Consider the following 21263-nt stretch of genomic DNA (forward strand, 5'->3'; position numbering starts at 1 on the left):
GAATGACTAAACATTTGAGAGTAAAAAGATGCATAAAGATCAAAAATATTTTTTAAAAGACTAAAGGTATACAAGAGTATGTGACAAATCTGGAAGAAAAGCTCCATCAGTCTCCTATAGCATCCTGGCACTCTAAAAGTCTGGGAAAAGATTTTGTCTCTAGAAAGAAACTGAACCAATATGGTACTAAGTTACACAGCTTTCTGGAAAATCTGTGCTCGCACAACCAACATTTGTCAGGAATAACAAGTAGTACCAAATACATTTGAATATGGTTTTACTGAACTGTATGTCATTTCAAAGCAAAAGTAGTTTATGATGTCAATTCTAACATATAATACATTTAAGTCATTACATGAATTTAACTTTTTATTTATGTATTTCACTGTAGTGCTGTGACAACAAAATGACATCTGTGTACCAGAGCATACATACATACATCAACAGTAAGATGTAACCTTTCATTACACCACTGCTAGAATATTTAGCTTTTTGTAGGAGACATAAGCATGTAAGATGGCCACACCAAATAATTTTCTGTTTTTTTCTTAATCTTAATTTTTTTTAGCAATAATACTTTTATCAATGTCAATGTTAATAGAACTATAAGTTATCTGGGTGATGGGGTACGTGTGTGTGGGAATCATTCAACTGCATCATGTTGTAATTGTTGCTAGAGTAATCTCACACACACCAATAGGGAACTGTCACCATAATTAAGGGCTAGCTACTGTTGTTAGTTGCACAATGATAAAGTTCTTTTGAAAATATTGGTTAGCCCACTTATATGTGAAAAATGCCCTTTCCACTTATACAGAAGAAAAAAATATTCAGAAAGTTATTTTTGGCCTTGCTATGTCAAAAAGTCAACTGTACAAAGATCTAAGTTAAACTAAAATTATAATTTTAAAAGTCTATTAAAAACAAAAATGTCATGCATTTTATTATCAATTATGCAGAGGCTTTTAAAACTGTTGCAAGACCATATAATATATATATTAGCTTTTATACTGCTAATGCACAACTAACAGCAAACTTGATTAGAATAACAGAAATCTTTCTTAATTACACCTTTATATATCACACTAGAGAGACAAATGCCACAAGATCTGCAGAAACATTCAGTTCTGAGCACTCAAATGGCAGAATAACTTTATGTGTTGTAGTCCTTCACATATAGAATAACAAAAGGAAAAAAATTCTGCAGTCTCACGTTACAAAAAAACGTACTGCTGTAAAATGTAAAGGAGGGGTAAAAGGATATCTTCTATAACACAAAATAACACACCTAGTGTCAAAAAGCAAACAAAACTTCTAAATAAAAATATCAAAATACACAGAGCAACTGAAGCACAAATCCTGCATTAAATACAGTAAAGATTGAGTAAGACAATGCACTAGTTAATAAAAGACACAAAAATAGGGAGACCTAGGGCAACCAGTAAATAAAACCAAAATAATGGGAAAACGATCTGAACCACTGTTTACCCCTAGTTGGAGTACAATATTTTTTGGTGTCTTTCCATTCATATAATACCTAACACTGTACATTAAGCTTTTAATGTCACAGAAAAACTTGGTTCTTCCATGAAATTCTTAAATTCTTGATGAATTTTTCGAAGTAGACATTATTATGAATGAAAAAGAGCCAACAAATGGGCACCTGTTTTTAACACTGAAGAATTACAGAAACTTTTTAAAAGTTATCGTAATCTTTTTTATCTTTTTTCCCCTCAGCTTCAAATCCATCAACTCCATCACTATCCCTTCTTCGCTTTCTGTTGTTGTGGATGTTAAAACGTTGGCTCATTTGTGGTAATGGATCCATGCCTAACACTTTGTGTATTTGGCGGAATGCAAGGAGTCTCAAAGCAAACTGCAATAAAAAAGGAAACAGAATTTAGAATTAAAAAAAATTACTAATTTTAATTAAGTTTGCAGCTCTCTTCTAATATAACAATATAAAAAAGCATGTTGGGTGAGTGTTGGCACAGCAGTTAAGGCACTGTTTGTGAAATCCTCTATGGTAGTGTTTGGGCTCAGTGCCGGCTCTGCTCGATTCCAGCTTCCTGCTAATACACTCCACGGGAAGCAGCAGATGACGACTCAAGTGGCTGGATCCCTTCCACTCGTGCGGCAGATGTGGATGGACTGAATTCTAAGCTTCTGGATTTGGCCTGACCTAGACTCATAGCTGTTGAAAGTATCTGGTGAGTGAACCAGTAGATGGAAGATCTGTCTGCATTTCCCTTTGATACAAGTATCTTTCATACAAGTATCTTTTTATGGTTGTAACAGCAAGGGTTGGGCCTGGCTAAAACCAAGAGCTGAGAACTCAACACCAGTGTCTCAGGTGGGTGGCAGGGATCCAGCTTTTTGAACCATCATCTGCTGTCTCCCAGTGTGCACATTAGTAAGGAGCTGGAATTAGGAAATGGAGCCAGAATTCAAACCCTAGCATTACAATATGAAATATGGGTGTGCCAACTGGCAGCTTAACAGCTGTGCCAAATGCTTTTCCCTAACTCTTTATATAAAATTCTTTCAAGGGATTTACTAAAGAAGCAGAAGAATAAATACTGCACCATGATCTCATCTGAAGGACAATCATTAAAAAACAACCCAAAAAACCCCTTGAGAGCAGTAACTCAACAAAGCTTTGGGACTAGAATTCTAGTACCTGTGCACTGGATGTAATGTCTTCACGCTGCTGGTCAGTCATTGTTGCCAAGGTGTCAAAGGGATCCTTTTCACAAGGATCCAGAAGTCCAGGGCTACCTACATCAATCACCAAAAGCAGACAAAAGCATTGGCATTATCTGTTTGTAAAACAGTAGTTTCTATTCAGTTATCAAACAAACTTCACTAAAAACAAAGAAAATTTACCTTTAAGAATAATCCCAGAAGAAATACACTCAAAAACTCTTCTCAGCGCATCTCCAGGGCTCTGAGGACTAGAAGCACTGCTGATTGCTTTCTCTACTAACAACTCCATAGCCTAAAAATGAAAACACATAGTTTGCTTTTTTTTGTTTCACATAGTTTTATTTTTAATAACTGCTATCTTTAGGGCAGGTATTATGGCACAATGGATTAAGCAATCACTTGGGATGTCCAGAACCCAAATCAGAGTGCTGCTTCAAGTACATGCTACTCAGCTTCCAATCAAGCTCCTGCTAATGCATACTGGGAGGCAGCAGATGATGACCCAAGTGCTTGGGCCCCTCCTATCCTTCCAGCGCTGGTTCATTCCCTGAAAGGCTGCAACAGAAGGGATAGGCCAGGTGGAAGCCAGGAGCTCAGAAGTCAATCCAGATCTTCCATTTGAGTGATAGGGACTCAAGCACAGCAGCCATCACCTGCTGCTTCCCAGGGTGTGTATCAGCAGGAAGCTGGACTTGGGAGTGGAGCTGAAATTTGAAGCTAGGCACTCCGGAGGAAGAAGGCATCCAAAATGGCATCTCCACTACTAAGCCAAATACCCACCCCACACATTTTCTGATACCTACAGACTGATGATACTAAGGAATTAGGGCAGGACAATATTCTAAGACTTTTTTCTTTATGGTTGATATTATCTAAATTTTCATTTAATGCAAAACTGAGCTTCTACTATCCCTAAGGAAAATAAAAATTATGCTTTCACTTTTGAAAAGACTAAAATCTAAAAATATACAAGAAAAAAAGTATGGATGTAGAAAGCAAATGATGTAGATCTAACCTATTTCATGTTTTGAAGGATCTTTTATTAGAAATATTTCTTACAATTTATTTAAAAAAACTGAGAAATGATTTTGGTATGATTCACCCTGTTTAATCATCTCTACTAACCAATTCCATAACATTTTCACTCCTCCCACCAAATCATTCTCATTAGCAGTCATTCCCCCCCTCCACTCCACATACCCAGCAGCTACCAAACCATTCCCAGTCTCTACAGATTCGCCTGCTCTGGAGATTTCACACAGAGGGAACCATAGAAAATGTAGCTTTTTGTATCTTGTTTCTTTCAGTTAGCAAAATGTTTAACATTCATCCATAACATTGTATTTAAATTTTGAAGAAGACCACCAATAGCAATAGAAATTCAAAGAAAATAGTTTGCAACTTCAATGAAATTCTTAAGAAAAATCAACATACTTTTGTGAGAATCTCCTTTGGGATCTATACTAAAAATGGTTTACAGACATACTCCAAGGTCATTTCTTAGACTCTCTAAGCAATACGAGACTGAATAAAATTATAAAATAATGAATGGTTGGGGCCGGCGCTATGGCATATTGTGTAAAGCCACCACCCGCAGTGCCGGCATCCCATATGGGCACTGGTTTAGGTCTTGGCTGCTCCATTTCTGATTCAGCTCTCTGCTATGGCTTGGGAGGGCAGTGGAGGATGGCCCAGGCCCTTGGGCCCCTGTGCCCATGTAGGAGACTCAGAAGAAGCTCCTGGCTCCTGGCTTCGGATTGGCACAGCTCCGGCTGTTGTGGCCAACTAGGGAGTGAACCAGTGGATGGAAGACCTCTCTCTCTGCCTCTCCTTCTCTCTCTGTGTAACTCTTTTTTTTTAAATAAATTTTTTATTTATTTGAAAGTCAGAGTTACACAGAGGGAGAGGAGAGGCAGAGAGAGAGGTCTTCCATCCGCTGGTTCACTCCCCAAATGGCTGCAATGGCCGGAGCTGCGCCAATCCGAAGCCAGGAGCCAGAGGAGCTTCTTCTGAGTCTCCCACATGGGTGCAGGGGTCCAAGGACTTGGGCCATCTTCTACTGCTTCCCCAGGCCACAGCAGAGAGCTGGATCAGAAGTGGAGCTGCCGGGCCTTGAAATGGTGCCCATATGGGATGCCAGCGCTTCAGGCCAGGGCGTTAACCTGCTGTGCCACAGCCCTGGCCCCACTCTGACTTTCAAATAAATAAATCTTTAAAAAAACAGATAACAGGTATTATTTTAAGATGTCCACACTGAGATCCTTGAAAATAAAAATCAATGTCATTAATTTTGAACTTCCTTTGTTCTGGCATAAAGTAGTCAGCATATAATGAACAGTAAAATACTGATGTGTTTAACTTTATTTTATTTTATTTTCATTTATATGAAAGGCAAAGAGATAGCAAGAAGGACACAGAAAGATCTTTTGTTTACAGCCAAAACAAATTTATTCAAGGGAAAATAGGTTTGCAGAGATGGCTAACTGCTGGCATGCACACAGAGTGAGCGTATGGCAGACAGAAAGACAATCTGTCTACTGGTTCTCTTCCCAAATACCTGCAACAGACAGGGCTAGGTCATGCCACAGACAGGAGCCAGGAACTCAAGTACCTGAACTAACAATTGCTGCCTCCCAGGGCGTGTATTAGTAGAAAGGTGGAATTGGAAGCAAAGGTGGGACTCAAACCCAAACACTCTGATATGGGATGCAGGAACTTCTTCCACATTTCTCCTGTGAATGGCAGGAACCCAAGCACTTGGTCCATCTTACACTGCTTTTCCCAGGCCATTGCCAGGAAGCTGGATCAAAACTGGCACCCATATGGGATGCTGGGGTTGCAGGCAGCAGCTTTTCCTGCTGTGCCAACACTGACCTCTAATTAAGTCAGAATTACAGAGAGGGAGAGAGGGAGGAAGGGAGGAAGGGAGGGAGGGAGAGGAAGAGGAAGTGGAAGTGGAAGAGGAAGAGATCAGCTTGCTCACCCCCCCAAGATGGTTGCCAACAGCCTGAACTGGGCCATGCCAAAGCCAGGAACTTCATTTGGGTCTCCCAAGTGGGTGGCAGGGTGCCAACACTTGGACAATCTCCTGCTGTTTTTCCTAGGTCATTAACAGGGAGCTGGAGCAGCTGGGACATGAATTGGCGCCTATATGGGATGTCAGGGACCCGGGCTTTGACTTCACCTGTTATGTCACAACACTGGCCCCTAAGGGGCATCTTAACTGCTGTACCAAGTGCTTGCCCCTTATGTTGTGTTTAAAATAAAAAAATTTAAAAAAGTAAAAATTACAACTTTCCATAAATGCCTGATTTCCACTAAGTATTTTTTAGCAAATGTTATGGGAAAAGTAAGTATTAAAAATCAACTATAATTTAGGTATATCAAGTAATACATGTAACACAAGTCATCTGCTTTTTGACTAATCTTAAGAAGTGGGAATTTGTGATTCAAATTGGCAGACAGGAAAAGTATTTAAAGGCACAGTGGTTAAGCAACTGCTTGGGATACCCACTTCCTCTCAGAGTATGTGAATTCAAGTCCTGGCTCTGTTCTCCAATCTAGCTTTCTGCTAATGAACACCTTGGAAGGTAGCATGTAATGGTCTAAAGAGTTGGGTCCTGGGGCCGGCGCTGTGGCGCAGTAGGTTAAACTCTGTCTGCGGTGCCAGCATCCCATATGGGTGCCAGTTCTAGTCCCGGCTGCTCCACTTCCAATCCAGCTCTCTGCTGTGGCCTGGGAAAGCAGTAAAAGATGGCCCAAGTCCTTGGGCCCCTGCACCTGCATGGGAGACCGGGAAGGAGCACCTGGCTCCTGGCTTCAGAATGATGCAGCTCCAGCCGTCGTGGCCATCTGGGGAGTGAACCAACAGAAGGAAGACCTCTCTGTCTCTCTCTCTCACTGTCTGTAACTCTACCTCTCAAATAAATAAATAAAATATTAAAAAAAAAAAAAAAAAAGGGTTGGGTCCAGACCACCCACATGAAAGACTCAGGAATGAGTTCTTGGCTCCTGACTTGGCCTGGCCCAGACCTGCAATTGAGGGCATATGAAGAGTGAACCAGTGGATGGGGGACTTCTCTTGGGTCTGCCCCAAAAATAAATAAACAAAAATAAAAACAAACATATGGGAAAATAAAATCATAACCTAAAAAGCCTGAAAAAGTTGAAAAATCATAAACTTGAAAAACAGTAAGTCAATTATGGGGGGGACACAAAAAAGTCAACACACAAACACACCAATGAAACTAGTCAGGGGGCCCGTGCAGTGGCACAGCACGTTAATACCCTGGCATCCCATGTGGGCGCCGGTTCTAGTCCTGGCTGCTCCACCTCTCTGCTGTGGTCTGGGAGAGCAGTAGAAGATGGCCCAAGTCCTTGAGCCCCTGCACCCGTGTGAGAGACCTGGAGGAAGCTCCTGGCTCCTGGCTTTGGATCGGCACAGTTCTGGCCATTGCGGCTATCTGGAGAGTGAACCAGTGGATGGAAGACCTCTCTCCCTCTCTCTCTGTAACTCTTTTAAATAAATAAAATAAATCTTAAAAAAAAAGAAAGAAACTAAGTCAGGGAGTACATGCGGCACAGCAGGTAAAGCTACTTTTTGGGACACTCACGTCCCATATTGGAATGACTGGTTGAAGTCCCAGTTACACTGTGCTTCTGATCCAGCTTCCTGCTAATGTGTGAAAAGCGGTAAATGATAGTCCAACTGGGTTCCTGGCTCCTGGCTTTGTCTTGGCCTAGCCCTGGATATTGCAATCATTTAGGGAGTGAACTAGGGTGTGGACAATTTGTCTCTTGTGCCTGTCATTCTGCCTTTAAAATAAGTAAATCTTTTTTTTTTTTTTTTTTTTTTTAAGGAAACTAAGTCAAATGCTTTCTGCTATCATTTGCTGTGAGACAGCAAATTCAAAATGCTGATTTTCTTAAAAACATGGCTGCTTTCCAAGCAGATGTCTACAGTTTGGAGGGCAAAGAAAGAAGAAAAATATACATAGTTTATAAACTCTGAAATGTGTGCATTTAAAAGTAAAAGGACAAGGGCTAATGCTGTGGCATAGCAGTTAAAACCTCCGCCTGCAGTGCTGGCATCCCATATGGGTGCTGGTTCGAGTCCCGGCTGCTCCACTTCTGATCCAGCTCTCTCTGATGGCCTGGGAAAGCAGTGGAAGATGGCCCAAGTGCTTGGGCTCCTGCACCCGCGTGGGAGACTCAGAAGCAGCTACTGGCTCCTGGCTTTGGACAGGTGCAGCTCCGGCCATTGCAGCCAATTGGGGAGTGAACCAGCGGATGGAAGACCTCTCTCTTTCTGTCTCTCCTCTCTCTGTATAATTCTGACTTTCAAATTAATCAATAGGCCGGCGCTGCAGCTCAACAGGCTAATCCTCCGCCTTGCGGCGCCGGCACACCGGGTTCTAGTCCCGGTCGGGGTGCCGGATTCTGTCCTGGTTGCCCCTCTTCCAGGCCAGCTCTCTGCTGTGGCCCAGGAGTGCAGTGGAGGATGGCCCAAGTGCTTGGGCCCTGCACCCCATGGGAGACCAGGAGAAACACCTGGCTCCTGGCTTCAGATCAGTGCGATGCGCCAGCCACAGTGGCCATTGGAGGGTGAAGTAACGGCAAAAGGAAGACCTTTCTCTCTGTCTCTCTCTCTCTCTCACTGTCCACTCTGCCCGTAAAAAAAAAAAAAAAAAAAAAAAAAAAAAACCTATATACACAGACTACTGCCACTGAAGCAAAAATGTAATGGCCTTAATGGAAAAGAGGAAGCAGTCAGAGACAGAACATTTCCAAGAAATTGAGTGTTTATTCTGCTTGGGCAACCCTAACGTAGCCCCTAAACTAGGCTCTTTGCAGAGAAGATGGGAGTAAAGTTGGCAGTTGGGGGAACAAAATCCAAAGAATAACTTTAAGTTAGTTTGCAGAAAAGTAGAATGAATCAATGAATCACACTCTAAGCAATCCCAGGAGAATTTTTCCTAAAAACAAAAAACTTCTTCAGACCACTTTCCATCTCACCAAAGGAAAGCACGATACTCTGTCATACTGACGACTCTATGAGAATCAGAAAAAAGCAGAAAGGAAAAAAATCCCAAATTACCTACATCTAACTATCACCAGCAAGCAGCAGACATTAGATTAAGATGCAGATATATAAGAAAATATGTAAGATTGTTCAAAGGAAGCCAAAGGTACCCAAACTGGCTTCATATAACCTCAACATTTTCATGTCGAGGAAATGCGATTGTTGCTAAAATGAGATGGTACCATAGGTTCAGGAAACAAATGGAGCAGATTCTCCAAGGGAAATGATTCTATGAGTCCATTCTGGGTCTGATACTTGAATGAAGGAGTACCAATATAACACACCATACAGAGCATAGCCAATGTCTACCAACAAGGCTGCATATAATCAAATCTTACTTTCCACAGCAATTCTTTTTTATTTTATTTTTAAAGATTTATTTATTTATTTATTTGAAAGTCAGAGTTACATAGAGAGGCAGAGACAGAGAGAAGTCATCTACTCACTAGTTCACTCCCTAATTGGCTACAACAGCCAGAGCTGTGCTGATCCAAATCTAGGAGCTAGGAGCTTCTCTGGGTCTTCCCACGCGGGGGCAGGGGCCCAAGGACTTGGGCTATCTTCCACTGCTTTCCCTGGCCACAGCAGAGAGCTGGATAGGAAGTGAGGCAGCCAGGTCTTGAACAGGCGCCCATATGGGATGCCAGCACTGCAGGCGGTAACTTAATCTGCTATGCCACAGCACTGGACACCACTAGCAATTCTTAAAAGTGTTAACTCACAGAATAGGAGGTATCAAAAGAAGGTAGAAGATCTGCATGACATCCTTGTACTTGTGTGGAATATAATGAGAGAAATCTATTTTGCATGGATTTTCGATACTAGTGCCATGTTAATGTTATGTTTATCCACTGTTATCAATGTAACCTTTGATGTCGGATGTTATTGGTGGAAGAGACTGCATGTGGAGGAAAAGGATATAAAGGAACTTCGTATTTTTCACTTAATTTTGATCTGAACCAAAAATTTCTCTAAGTCCATTAAAATTTTAAAAAATAAATCAAGGGGTAGGCACTTGGTGTAGCAGTTAAGTCATGCTTGGGATACCAGCATCTCATACTGCAGTGCCTGGGTTCACACCCTGGTTATTCCATTTCTTTTTTTTTTCTTTTTAAATATTTATTTGAAAGATAGAGCGAGCGGCGAGCGAATGAGAGGTCTTCAATCCACTGGTTCACTCCCCAAACAGCCTCAACAGCTGGAGCTGGGCCAATCTGAAGTCAGGAGCCAGGAGCTTCCTCTGGGTCTTCCATATGGGTGCAAGGGCCCAAGCGCTTGGGCCATCTCCTACTGCTTTACCAGAAACATTAGCAGGGAGCTGGATTGGAAGTGGAGCCGCTGGGACTCAAACTGGTGCCCAAATGGGATACTGGCACTGCAGGTGGAGGCTTCACCCACTATAGCACAGTGCCAGCCCTGATTACTCCATTTTTGATCTGGCTTCCTGGTAATGTACATCTAGAGATGTGGCAGATGATGGCTCAAGTATATGGGTTCCTCATATCCATGGAGCAGACCTGGATGGAGTTCCAGAATCTTGATTTCTGCTTGATCCAACTCTGGCTGTCGAGGGCGTTTGAGGAGTGAACCTCGGGCATCTCTCTTCTCTATCTTTCAAATAAAGTATTAAAAAAAAGTCTGAATGAATTTTAATTCTAAGAGAATTTGATGAGTAAATGAAACTAATAACATTAAGAACTCAAAGCTGAGATACCAAAGAATAAGATATAGCTGAAAACCAAACTACTGAGAAAGGGACAATACAGGGAACATAAGGGAACAAAAATGAAAACAACTACAGAAAAAATAAACAAGACAAAGTCAATCCAAGAATAGGATAACTGGCATCCCTAAACTAGAGACTCATACTAATCAGACATAACAGAAAACTGCTTTCCGCTTAACTAACAAAACAAACAAACAAACAAACAAAAAAACCCTGAAGGACCAAAGGCCAAAAAGATTTCAAAGAAATACTAATATTAAACAGTGACCCAAAGACATAATTTGTCTTAGTTACCGAACTCCAATGATAAATTATTCTTCAAGGAGCCTCTAGAAAAAGGGCAGAAAAGACAAGGCTGGACTTATTTCAAAACCAAATGCCCAAAGACAATGGAATAATAACAGAGGAGAAAAACTGTGACCTCCTAACAAAGTAATCGTCACTGAAATAATGGCAGGTAGTAGCAATTCTGAAACATGAAACAAATTTAAGAAATATTTTAATGAAATGAAAAGGTGAAGTACTAACTTAGCCTTAGTAGATGACACTGAACCATTTAAATATAGAACTAACTTGGCAATCTGGAAGAAAACACAGCTGGATTCATCTGTGATTCATGTATGGTTTTAGGTTAATTTTTAATTATACAAGAAATGTATGTTTATTCTATCCTGGTAAAAATCAAACATTACAAATCTATCTTAATCATCCTTTCCCTCCTGCTCATCAGATATTATTATTATTATAATTTATAATACATTCTTCTAGGAGTCTTTGCTACCTATGTAGTAAACATATAGCAGGGCTGGTATTGCAGTGCAGCATGTTAAGATACCACATCCCATACTGGAATGCTGATTCGAGGCCCATGGCTATGCTTCCAATCCAGCTCCCTAATATGCCTGGAAAAAAAGTGGATGGTGACTCAAATATCTGGGTTCCTGCCACTAATATGTGGAAGACAAGATGGATTCCTCGCTCCTGGCTTCAGCCTGGCCCAACCCTGGCTGTTGTGGGAATAAAATGGGGAGTAACCCAGCAGATGGAACATGTCTCAGGTGGAAGATCTCTGGCTCTTACTCTGTCACTTTGCATTTCAAATAAATAAATAAATAGAAATTTTAACAATACATACATCCATGTAACTTCAGAAAACATATATTAATGGAAAAATATTCCCAGATGAAATATGTGTGAACTAATCTGTAGACTAAACTATGAGCAGTCTTTGTAAGCAGAGCACAAAATCCAGAACACATGACTGATTCATTAGAAATGGTACAAATTTACAAAAGTGGAAAAAAATTTTTCCACACAAATAAAGGACAATTTTGTTATTAAAAAGTTAATATAATTCAGCCGGCGCCGTGGCTCACTTGGCTAATCCTCCGCCTGTGGCACCGGCACCCTGGGTTCTAGTCCCGGTTGCTCCTATTCCAGTCTAGCTCTCTGCTGTGGCCCGGGAGGGCAGAGGAAGATGGGCCAAGTGCTTGGGTCCCTGCACCCGCATGGGATACCAGGAGGAAGCACCCGGCTCCTGGCTTCAGATCGGCGCAGCGCGGGCCGTGGCGGCCAATAGGGGAGTGAACTAACAGAAGGAAGACCTTTCTCTCTCTCTGTCTCTCTCTTAACTCTGCCTGTCAAAACAAAAAACAAATTAATATAATTCAGTGAACGATAGGTATTAAAGCTGCCAATTAAGATAAAAAAACTATTAATGCCAATAATAAATGCAAATAAAAATGAGATGTGATACTCTAACATTATTAACTATGAAGTGAGAATACTTTCCAGAGCAAGTGCAGATATAAAGAAGATGCTCAGTCTAACAAGAGTTGTCTGAAACTGTTAATGATAAAACTTCTGGTTGTGATGCAGGGGGTTAAACCACTGCTTGTGATGTTCACAACCCCTATATTGAAGTGCCTGGTTTGAGGACTAGCTACTCCATGCTTCCAATTCAGCTTCCTGCAAAAGTACCTGGGAGCCAGCAGATGATACCCCACTTAGGTTCTTGTCAGCCACAAGGGAGATCTGGATGGGCTTCCTGGTACTTGGCTTTAGCATGACCCAGGCCCTGCTGTTGGTGGCATTTGAGGAGCAAACCAAAAGATGGAAGTTCTCTTTCCCCCCTCATCACTCTACCTTTCAAATAAATAAATAATTAAATCTTTAAACAGAAAACTTTCTGGAACAATTAGCACCTGTTTTATTTTTTATAAATCTGAAAGGCACAGTTACACAGAGAGAAAGGAGGAGGAGAGATAGAAAGATCTTCTATTTGTTGGTTCATTTCCCAAATGGCCACAAAAGCCAGGGCTGGGCCAAGCCAAAGCCAGGAGCCAGGAGCTTTCTTGGGGTCTGCTACGTGGGTGCCAGGACCCAAGGACTCAAGCCGTTTTCTGCTGCTTTCCCAAGTTCATTAGCAGAGAATTGGATCAGAAGTAGAGCAGCCGGACAGGAACCGGTGCCCATATGGGATGATGGTCCCACAGGCCAAGGTTTAGCCTACTAATCCACAGTACCAGCCCCCTGTTGCATTGTTTTTAACAAATTACATCTTGGGACTCTTGGAAAAGGCACAAATTTCCCTCATTCTCTGTACTCTTTGATATTTTCTATGTATGGACAATGTCAAATTTTGCTGAATTGGCGTCCATGTGATGGACATCTGGGCTGTTTATATTTAGCTATTAAATCATTATTGTTCTCTCTATATATAGTTGTCGAGCTTGAGGGTGGAAGAATTTACTGGAACCCAGATTTCACATTCAAAAAATAAGTGCTGGAGCAAATGTTGTGACCAAGCAGGTAAAGCAGCTACCTGCAATGCCAGAATCTCATATGGGTGCCAATTTGTGTTCCAGCTACTCCACTTCTGATCCAGCTCCCTGCTAATGGTTTGAGAAAACAGCAAAAGATGACCCAAATATTTGGGCCCCTGCTACCCATGTGGCAGATCTGGACGAAGCTCTTAGCTCCTGGCTTTGTCCTGGCCCAGCCCTGACTGTAGCAGCCATCTAAGGAGTGAACAAGTGGAAGATCTCTATTACTCTGCCTTTCAAATAAATACACAAACAAAAAAGAAAACATGTAGAGTATAAACAGTCTTCTTTATGCTTTAAAAAATTAAAACTTTATAAGATTAAATAAAATAAAAACATTATAAGAGCCCCAGTATTTCTTATTAGAAGAGAAAAATAAAACTATATTTAATAATGAAAATAAAACTGATAATCAAATGCAAGTTAAGAGGATGAAAAGCAGCTGCAGAAATATTTCCAATGTTCATTTTTTACATCATATAGTTATTACTTACCCAGCTTGGGAAATCAGACCAAGTTGGAACTCGTTGACAGAGGTCTCGGAGAATACGTATGATTATCACACAGGACTGCAGACCATTAGCTCTAGCCTTGAGAGCAACACAAAAACTAATTGAATTAATCTTAGAAATACTTAAAATATCCCTTGAAAAAAAATTAAAATACCACTGTTCAATGGAAGCTCAGATAAAACTAAAAATAATTGCACTGAGAACTGTATTCAATGAGCTGCCATTTACAGCAATATTTTAAGCCAGAGTTAGTATTTAAAAGCTGGTATTTAGGTCAAAGTAAACAGATTATACAAGAATAATATTTCTTGATCTCCTGTGAACCTTGACCTGTGTTCATTTAAAACAGGAAACTTATTAAAAAAAAAAAAACCTGCCTATTTCAGAAATAAAAGAAAAAGTAAAGAGCTAAAAAGTTGTCTAGGGACTGAAAGGTTAAGGAAATCTGTTTGGTTTCCCTTCTGTGCCTTTGCACGACTGCAAAGTCACTAAACCAAACAGCTGCTTCCTCACCTTTCACTCCCTACACCTATTAACTTAAGAGAAAGAAGGGGGAAATCTTAAAACTATACACAAAGCTTTAAACACATATTCCATTATTTAAAGCAAAGTTAATCTGCAGCCTTATGGAATATAATGTATATACACAAATGTGATATTCCTATACAAGTCAACTTTAAATATAGTCACTAAAAATAAAAAATAAAAAAACCCAGACTACCAAACACCCCCAAAACCTAAAAGTTTATTGTCAAATCAATAGTAGCTGCGATATGCAGATTGCATGTTCAAACTCAGCTTTCTATGCTAACATATTTTCAGAGATTTAATTTAAAATAGTATTGCTTGGGCAATCTTTTGAAATGTTTAAGCACAGTTAAACATGTTTTACTGAACTCTCTCATAAGGCTACAAGAAAAAAGTAAAATGATGTTCCGAACCTGGAACCACTTAGCGTGGCGTAGAGCAGCCAGAGCGTCAAGGCATTTTTGCCTGTCCAAGACGTCCGGTGGGTCTTTCACCATACCCGAGGTTACATCTAAAATGGATTGAATTGGCAAAATGCAGTGAGGAATGGGTGTTTGACCAGGTGAGCAAGACACTTTCTTAAAGTAGCATCAGTGTCACATGAGCCATTTGAGAGTTTGTCAGCACTCTAATGTACCCACGGAGTTATTTTCAAATTTACATAAACCAATATGAAGAACAGAGGAGAATTAAATTCAACTCTCAATTGAATATAATAAGTAATTTCTGGGAGTATAAACCCTACCCACCAAAAGGAAAGATTACTGGACACAGTGCACCAGCACAAAGATGACAAGACAAGAGGGAACACAAAAATCCACCTTAATAAATGAGAATGTACAATAAACTACCGAGTTTGTTCAATATCTAAATGGTCATAGGTTATCCTGGGGCTTATATAGCAAGGGATTCATGATGAACATGCAGTGATTGATACAATCATAGAAAAAAAAAATGAAGAACCAAAAATAGGCACTTACAAGAGTTCAACTTACTTCTTTTACAAAACATTTTAGCTATTGAGAATATGAAATGACTTTCAAATTCAAAGCTGCTATTAAATATGAGTAACTGGAGAAATAACGGATAGCAGAAAAGCAACAGAAACCAGCATGGTTAAACAGAATTAAGTACAGAAAAGATGCAACAAGGAGAATGCTCTGATGATAAAATAACATGTAGTCTCTAAGCTGGTTAAAATGTAAATGAGCTACATAAAATTGAAGCAGAAAACATGAAACTAAACTAGGACCAGAAGTTCACTTTACATTAATAAAAACCATTCAAAAAGGCAGTAAAAGGGCCAGCTTTATATTCATCTACACATCTGTAAAATGTGTACACTTGGCTAAAAAGAATCAAACTATGGAGAAACAAAGGATGTAATAATTCATTGAGTAACTCAAATGAACATCACAGACAAAAGAAAACCTGAGTATGATAAAACAGGAAAAAGTTTAAAGATGACTTTTTAAGAGTGCTGGCTGCAACTCTGGGTAAGTTAATTCATCATGTATCTCACTACAAGCATTCAGAAATTTTAAAAGATAACTTGTTCTTATTTTGAGTATATGACATATACAAAACCATATTTTAAAATTGCTAAATACTATGGCTGGCATGGGATAGTGGGTAAAGCCAGCGTCTACAGTGCTGAAATCCCATATGGGCGCTGGTTTGCATCATGGTTGCTCCACTTCCAGTCCAGTTCTCTGCTATGGCTTGGGAAAGCAGCAGAAGATGGTCCAAGTCCTTGGGCCCCTGCACCCATGTGGGAGACCCAGAAGAAACTCCTGGCTCCTGGCTTCAGATCAGGGCAGCTCTGGCCATTGCAGCCACTTGGGGAGTGAACCAGAGGATGGAAGACTTCTCTCCCTGCCTCTGCCTCTCTGTAACTCTGGCTTTCAAATAAATAAATAAATCTTTAAAAAAAATTGCTAAATACCATCCTAGCTGGGTTTTCTTTTCTTAGTTCTTGCTTCTCACATGGATAAAGACTTTTCAAAAGATGTATTAGAAGGGAGTTTTTAACAGTTAAGGGAAATTATGTGGTATCCTGAGAATGAACACTGAAAGAGGAATTGTGTGCTACAAAGAATCCATCAAGGCCGGCGCTGTGGCTCACTAGGCTAATCCTCCACCTGTGGCGCCAGCACCTCAGATTCTAGTCCCAGTTGGGGCGCCGGATTCTGTCCCGGTTGCTCCTCTTCCAGTCCAGCTCTCTGCTGTGGCCCGGGAAGGCAGCAGAGGATGGCCCAAGTGCTTGGGCCCTGCACCTGCGTGGGAGACCAGGAGGAAGCACCTGGCTTCTGGCTTTGGATCGGCGCAGTGCGCCGGCTGTAACAGCCTTTTTGGGGGGTGAACCAACAGAAAAGGAAGCCCTTTCTCTCTGTCTCTCTCTCTTAATTCTGCCTGTCAAAACAAAAACAAAACAAAACAAAAAACACAAAAACAAAGAAATCATCAAAAAATCAGGAATAATCTCAAAACTTTCAAGTTCAAGAAACAGACTATTTTGAATAAGGAAAAGGGTCATGGGTAAGCACAGCTAACTGAGAATTTTAAAAAAGGAAAAAGAAAAAAGATAAATAGGAAAAACAAAAACACCTCTCCTCAAAGTATGCAAACTATGCTAATAGGACCTCTTTCCCTGCTCTTATTGACATTATTTGCTAAAACTAGAATGCAAATAGGTGACAATGTGCAAATCTCCAACTAACAGTTTTTAAATTTCTAATGTTAATAAAAATTTTATGATCTCCTCAAAAAATATAAGAAAAATTTTCTTTTTGCTCAGAAGCATTTACAACTTTGGAAATTTAAGTAGCTGACACAAATTCAAAGATGCCAAGACACCTATTGCAATCTAAAAACAGATTAGAATTATATTTAAGAAATCTTTGTTAAATTTTGAGTGTGGATTTTTGCACCCATTTTATATTTCAAGTGGATTAACCCCTTAGATATATTCTGCTAAAATCATATTTGTGGTCTCCAATACCCAGTTAACAGAACATAAATCAGTTAATTTATGAAAACAAAACGTAGATCCTTATCCTACATTTATTAATTGTAAGGGGTTAATCACCAATTAGAAGACATGCCGTGTCCACACTATTTTATAATTAAAAGTTAATGGGAATATATTAATTTAAATTAACATGGTAATGTAAGATATATAAACCACTCAACCATTTAAAAACTAGTGTGAACACTGCTCAAATCTAGAGACAAAGACAAAACAAACAACAACCACAACAGACAATAAATGCCAGACTCTGCATCCAAAATCCCTCCTAATCAAATGGCAGATGTGACACTGAGCCTTTGAAAACCTTGGTCAAAAATCCTTCCGATGTCTTGGCAGCAACCCCTGACAGGAATCAATCAATCCCCTCCTAGAAGGCTTTGGACCGGGCCTGATAAGCTACAGGTGGAAAAAACACACGATACTTGGCTTGCTACTGACAAGACTCGGTAGCAAGGGTTAGAACATTTTTTACATTTCAAGCTTAAAGTCAATTAAATGTTTACAAATATTTAACTGCCAAACACAATATCATAAAATAGATCTGTCATGCGTTTAACAGTTATTTGGATAATTTAATTATTTATTAAATACTTTTTAATTAAACAGGACTATTAAGCATTAAAGAAGCTACCACATTATGTGCAAGTATTAAATCTCATAATTTGCAATTGTTCTTTCCGGCAAAGCCTTCCTTACCCTCTGTACTATCTCCCCAAAGCAAGCTATAGGCTTTAAATGATTTTAAGACACAGAGCACTGGTAGCTGCAGTAAGAGAGAATACATACCGTTATTCTGCAGCAAGAAAGAAGCAATCTTCATAACGAAGCTAAAGACATGGTTTACTGCAGTTATCTGCAGCAAGGAACACTCTATCAATGTTTCTACACTTTTGCACATTCAACTTTCAGCTCAGTGTCTTGAAGCAAAATCTTTAAATTTTGGAATGCCCATTTGTATGTCCTCACAATCATATTCATGAAATTCAGAAAAATTCTAACTGAAGTCTGGGTCAGACAAAAATATAATTTTGTTTCCTTTAAAAGGGATAGGGTGACATAATTTACTACAAATGATATTGTTAACTTCAGGCTTGATACTGTGTAAGTTTAATTAAACTGGACAAAATATACTCTGAAGTAAAGTTTAACAGTTATGAGAATAATTTCATACTAAATACAGAAATATTTATTCATAAGACTTTATTAGAAGTTTTTGGTTCTTGCTTGAAATCCTAATTAATGGGCCACATGCTGCATATGACCTGATCAGACTGGCTCAGAAATTGTTTCTCCAGCAACACTGATAACCAGTCCTTGAGTGGAAACTCATATTCACATAAAAGACCCTTTACACAAAATCCATTAATTTTTAAGATACAAAGCTTAAGATATAACATGAGTCCTAATATGGTATGTGTATGTATATTTGTGCTCAAAGTATACAAGATTAAATATATAGCAAAATGTTCTTTTCCTGGGTTGTGGAAAGCCCAGTGCCTTAAACATAACTGCTCTGTGTGAGAAAATAAATTTAAAAGGACAGCAATGCAAAGTCTTTACTCTTTAACCTATATCACAAAGAAATGTTAGGGTAGAATGTAGCGCCATACTCAACAAGTTAGAAGTATAAAAACAACATGGAAGGAAACAAAGTAAATTTTATCTGACCCATAAAACAACAGAACCAACAACTGCAGACACCGATCATGCTTTTCAGCTTAAAAGCTTTTGAAGCTTTGAAAATATTACAGAATAGTCCCTAAAGCAACATTGCTGGCACCAGCAGGATTTCATGTTCTACAATGTTAAGTTTAAAAACCATTAGTTGTTATTTTAACTAGCTAGCTACATTTTTAATATTTTTTTAAATATATAATACATGATCTTAGGGTCAAATGCCCAAATCTAGGTGCATTAGGACGCTCTGCACTTAGCAAAGTGCTCCAAAGAAAAGAGCAACCTCAGAGAACTAGAAATATCTACCCCAGGACAAGTCAAATCCATGATTATGTAACAATGTCTCTTAAAATGCAAATGTTACGTATATTTAGCCAATTTTATTGGTGCAACTCTCTTGCCTTTTTTGAAAGACAAGGTAAGATCAAGAACTTAGGAAACATTTAACACATTGCCAATAAAAATAATTTTGGAGGTTTGTTTTTCCAGAAATCTGAGGTTAGCAAGAAAAGAAAAAAATCAATCATACCATTAGTGTTTTATATAAAAATACTTCACCAAAAAGAGCATATACTTTTGTGAGAAATTATCTTAAGCAAAACTGGTTGCTAAATAAGTCACATCTATCCAATTCATGTGTAATGCCAGCATGTTGCCTTCTAGGGCTAAATACCATTTTAAAGAGTAGGTAAATTAAAAAAAAAAAAAAGGTTAAAAAAAACCAGTAGAATGTTTAATGGCTTTCCAACCTCCTTCCCTCATGTTCTCTTCTCGAATAATTGGAGATGTCAGGGTGATAGTGACTTGCATTTTGGGTTCCACACATGAATTCAAAATTATTGCCGCTTCAGATACAGCACATTTTATATCGTACTTCTCAGGACTTATCACCTATGTAATGAAGATAACAAAAAGTTACTTGGATCTATTCCCATTAACAGACAAGAGCAGTTTCATATGCCTCTTTAACTTCCTCTTAACTATCCACAAGGACTAAATCATATACAACTTCATCTAAAAAGTCTTATCATGAATGTCAGTATCTTTCATCTCTTGTTCTTCCTTACTTTTGTGGAATTCTTTGTTGAGCCAACACTTACCACTGCTTGTACATGTGTCTCTCTTACATGATAAATACTTGGATAAAAGAAACAGTGTCATATATATCACATAAGTTAGCAGAATTTTAAATGAATCAATTATAGAGCACTTAACAAAGCACTAGGTAAATGTTAACTATCCTGATGATGAATTAATTATTACTTCTCTTAATTATTCACTTATATAGTAAGAACTGGTGGACTTGGTAGAGTATTTTCCTTTCAGCTTAACTGTTAACTACTATTCTGTTAGGATGCTATTTCCTGCTCTGCAGTTTTACTAAGCACCAAAATAGGATCAATATTTTTTCCCACAGAATCCATGATTCTTCCAAGGTCTCAAAACCTTTTTACCCTTCAATGCCCTTGCATCCTCAATAGAGGGGTAAGAAGCACACATAACAATGACACTTTGGCAGGCTCCTAATACTTAAAAAAAAATATTAGCCTACAGTAAGAACTTTGTGTCTGGAACAATGGAAATCTAAAACAATAATTTATGCCAGAGATAAACTTTAATACTTTGTTTCACTTTTGTTTTTCATTAACTGCTCTGCTGTGGTCTAGTACTATTCTGACTCACCACCGTAATACATACTATCAGTAAAATCTCACTTCTTGGATTCAGAGTGCCTAACTAAATCAAAGTTTTAAATTCTATACACGAATTTATCGAAGAAGTCAATACTTTAACTCCTAGTCATCCTGACAAGCTAATATATAAAATTACATTTTTGTTTGTTTAATAGAGAGGCAGAAAGAGACAGACAGACAGAAACAGAGAGCACCCATCTGCAGTTTGTTTCCCAATTGACCTTAATGGTGGGGGCTGGGTCAGACTCAAGCTGGCAGGGACTCAACATTAGCAAAAAGCTGGTTCAGAAGTGGAGTGAGGGGACTTAAACCCATGTATTCCAAATATGGGGTGTAAGCATCTTAACCGGCATATTGTCAGGTCATATGTCCATCCCATTGAAGTTTCTGAAATTCAGGCTTAAAAATTTAAGGTTCCAGGGATCCGATGCTGTAGTGCAGTAGGTTAAGCCTCTGTCTGCAGCACCAGCATCCCATATGGG

The 21263-nt window shown here is 39.2% G+C and overlaps 1 protein-coding gene across 5 annotated transcripts in view; it reads right to left on the bottom strand.

The window, feature by feature from the left end:
• Positions 1-260: 260 nt before the first annotated feature.
• ZFR (zinc finger RNA binding protein) overlaps positions 261-21263 on the bottom strand; it is an 83741-nt gene continuing 62738 nt past the window's right edge. For 3 of the 5 annotated variants that reach the window (XM_002714107.6, XM_008262097.5, XM_089312686.1), the window contains 6 exons: positions 19837-19978; positions 14793-14890; positions 13834-13929; positions 2887-2998; positions 2681-2778; positions 261-1876 (listed from right to left, as the gene is read on the bottom strand). In XM_002714107.6, coding sequence (XP_002714153.1) covers positions 1697-1876; positions 2681-2778; positions 2887-2998; positions 13834-13929; positions 14793-14890; positions 19837-19978 — 726 coding nt within the window. In that variant the 3' untranslated portion in view covers positions 261-1696. The remainder of the gene's footprint in view (positions 1877-2680; positions 2779-2886; positions 2999-13833; positions 13930-14792; positions 14891-19836; positions 19979-21263) is intronic. The other 2 variants (XR_011381989.2, XR_011381988.2) reach the window with 1 other exon arrangement.

The sequence above is a fragment of the Oryctolagus cuniculus genome, chromosome 14, assembly GCF_051225735.1.
Source record: "Oryctolagus cuniculus isolate XC-2025 breed Fujian yellow rabbit chromosome 14, ASM5122573v1, whole genome shotgun sequence".
NCBI lineage: Eukaryota > Metazoa > Chordata > Mammalia > Lagomorpha > Leporidae > Oryctolagus > Oryctolagus cuniculus.